This window comes from Octodon degus, unplaced genomic scaffold (genome assembly GCF_000260255.1).
Source record: "Octodon degus isolate 3935 unplaced genomic scaffold, OctDeg1.0 scaffold00060, whole genome shotgun sequence".
In the NCBI taxonomy this organism is placed as follows: Eukaryota; Metazoa; Chordata; class Mammalia; order Rodentia; family Octodontidae; genus Octodon; species Octodon degus.
Genome location: NW_004524636.1, coordinates 597,570 through 599,253, shown reverse-complemented (window position 1 = coordinate 599,253; position 1,684 = coordinate 597,570). Strand labels below are relative to the sequence as shown.

Below are 1,684 nucleotides of genomic sequence, written 5' to 3'. Positions count from 1 at the left end.
CCCTCCACAGATAAAGTCATTAACCAGATGAGCACTGTGAGTGGTGGCTGTAGGGAGATGCTCCTTAATGGGACCTCGAAGGCTGAAAAAAAGGACATTGCTGAATCCATTACGAAAAAGAATGGGCACCAAGCCTCGATAATACTCTCGAATTCCATGGCATTTCTGTGCCCGGAAGGCCTGATAAGTATTTGTGAATTTGTCATGATGCTTGTGGTCTTGAAGCAACGTCTGAACTCTTTCCAATGGAGTGAAAATGGCTTCTGTTGTCCCTGCCAGGATTGCCGCCACACCCCGGGTCGTAAACTCGGGAGCACTGACGTGCTTATGGAGAAGGCAAGATAAATCCTCGTACAGACCAAACATAAGCGCCAGGGTAGTTGTTTTCTGCATTAATGGGGGAAGGATTCCACGATACAAGTTTTGAAATCCATCCCTCCTCAACTGAAGCACTGCATCCCGGGTTTTGATCCCATAAAGCTGCTGCCGAAAGAGGACCTTCTGAATGGGAAATGTGACTGCTATATTGGTGAAAGCTGCGCAGCAGCCGCACAAGTAATGCTTCATTTCACCAACACTAGTGATGTGAGGCGATATGTCTTGTTTTGAAGATGTTAGGATTGGTGGCCTCTTTTCATGAGCTTCTGAACCCATCATGTTGCTTCCGATCTCTGCTGTTCATGAAGGATTTTTTAAACCTTTATAAGACATTTGTTTCCATAAATTGCAAGCTCTTTCCTTCTAGTCATATAAACTTAATTTTCCACAAAAAAAAGATTTAAACAGTTGAGTTATCCAGAGCAACTCCTACATTCCAAGACTGGTGCTGGAAATCATCTTTATCTGTGACACCAGCTGATCCTTGCATTGTAGGGAATGACAGATGTTTGGTAACTTTCTCAATTTCTTCCATTGCTACTGGTTTCTTAGATTCCCTCTTCTGGAGTTAATTCTGATACCTGGATTTCCATGGCCACAGGCGCCGGCACACGCCCATACCTCCCGCCCGCAGGACGGCCCATGAGCCAGCTGGCTCCCGCACAGGCGCAGACCTGGACTCCTTTCTTTTTTTAAATAATTTATGAAATGCTTTTTTTTTTTTTTTTTTTTTTTTTTGTGGAACCGGGGATTGAACTCAGACCCTTGTGCTTGCCAGGGAAGCACTTCTTCCACTGAGCCATCTCCCTGGCCCGAGACACTGGTTTCAAGAGGACTACACAAAGGATACTACTGGGCTGAGCCTGCCAGGTTGGAGAAAGAGTATGTTGTGAGTCCATGGGCTGGGGAAGGTCCACTGCAGGTCCCACACCCCTCCTCTGGCAATGTCCTTCTAGTGTTCTTCAGTGAGAACTTACAGTCAGGCTCAATGTAAAGGAGAAATACTTAAAGGAATTCTGTTACTTATCACAAAGTACATATTAAAGATGCACTTGGAACTGAGATGAAATAAATGAATAACTGGCCCAGATGGGTAGGCTTGTTATTTTAACTGCCCTCTAAAGCTGGCTGGCAGGAGTTTCCTGCTACCCTGCGCCGGCGGGACCAGTCCCAGCCCAGGCGCAGCGTGGGCCAGACCCTCTCCCAGCACCTCGGGCCGCCCCCCACCACTCCGCAGTGCCTCCCCCACCCCGCCCGCCGAGTAGGATTTTCTGCCGAGTTCCGGGAGCCCCCAGACCCAGTCCTA

At 47.9% G+C, this 1,684-nt stretch overlaps 1 protein-coding gene across 1 annotated transcript; it reads right to left on the bottom strand.

Moving 5' to 3' along the window:
• Positions 1 to 3: 3 nt before the first annotated feature.
• Positions 4 to 919, bottom strand: LOC101561273 (solute carrier family 25 member 51-like; the record flags this gene model as incomplete). Its single annotated transcript, XM_004634311.2, has 2 exons — positions 844 to 919; positions 4 to 698 (listed from the first exon to the last, which is right to left on the bottom strand). A coding segment is annotated over exon 2 (654 nt), but the record flags the coding sequence as incomplete, so codon positions are not given.
• Between the last annotated feature and the right edge of the window lie 765 nt (positions 920 to 1,684).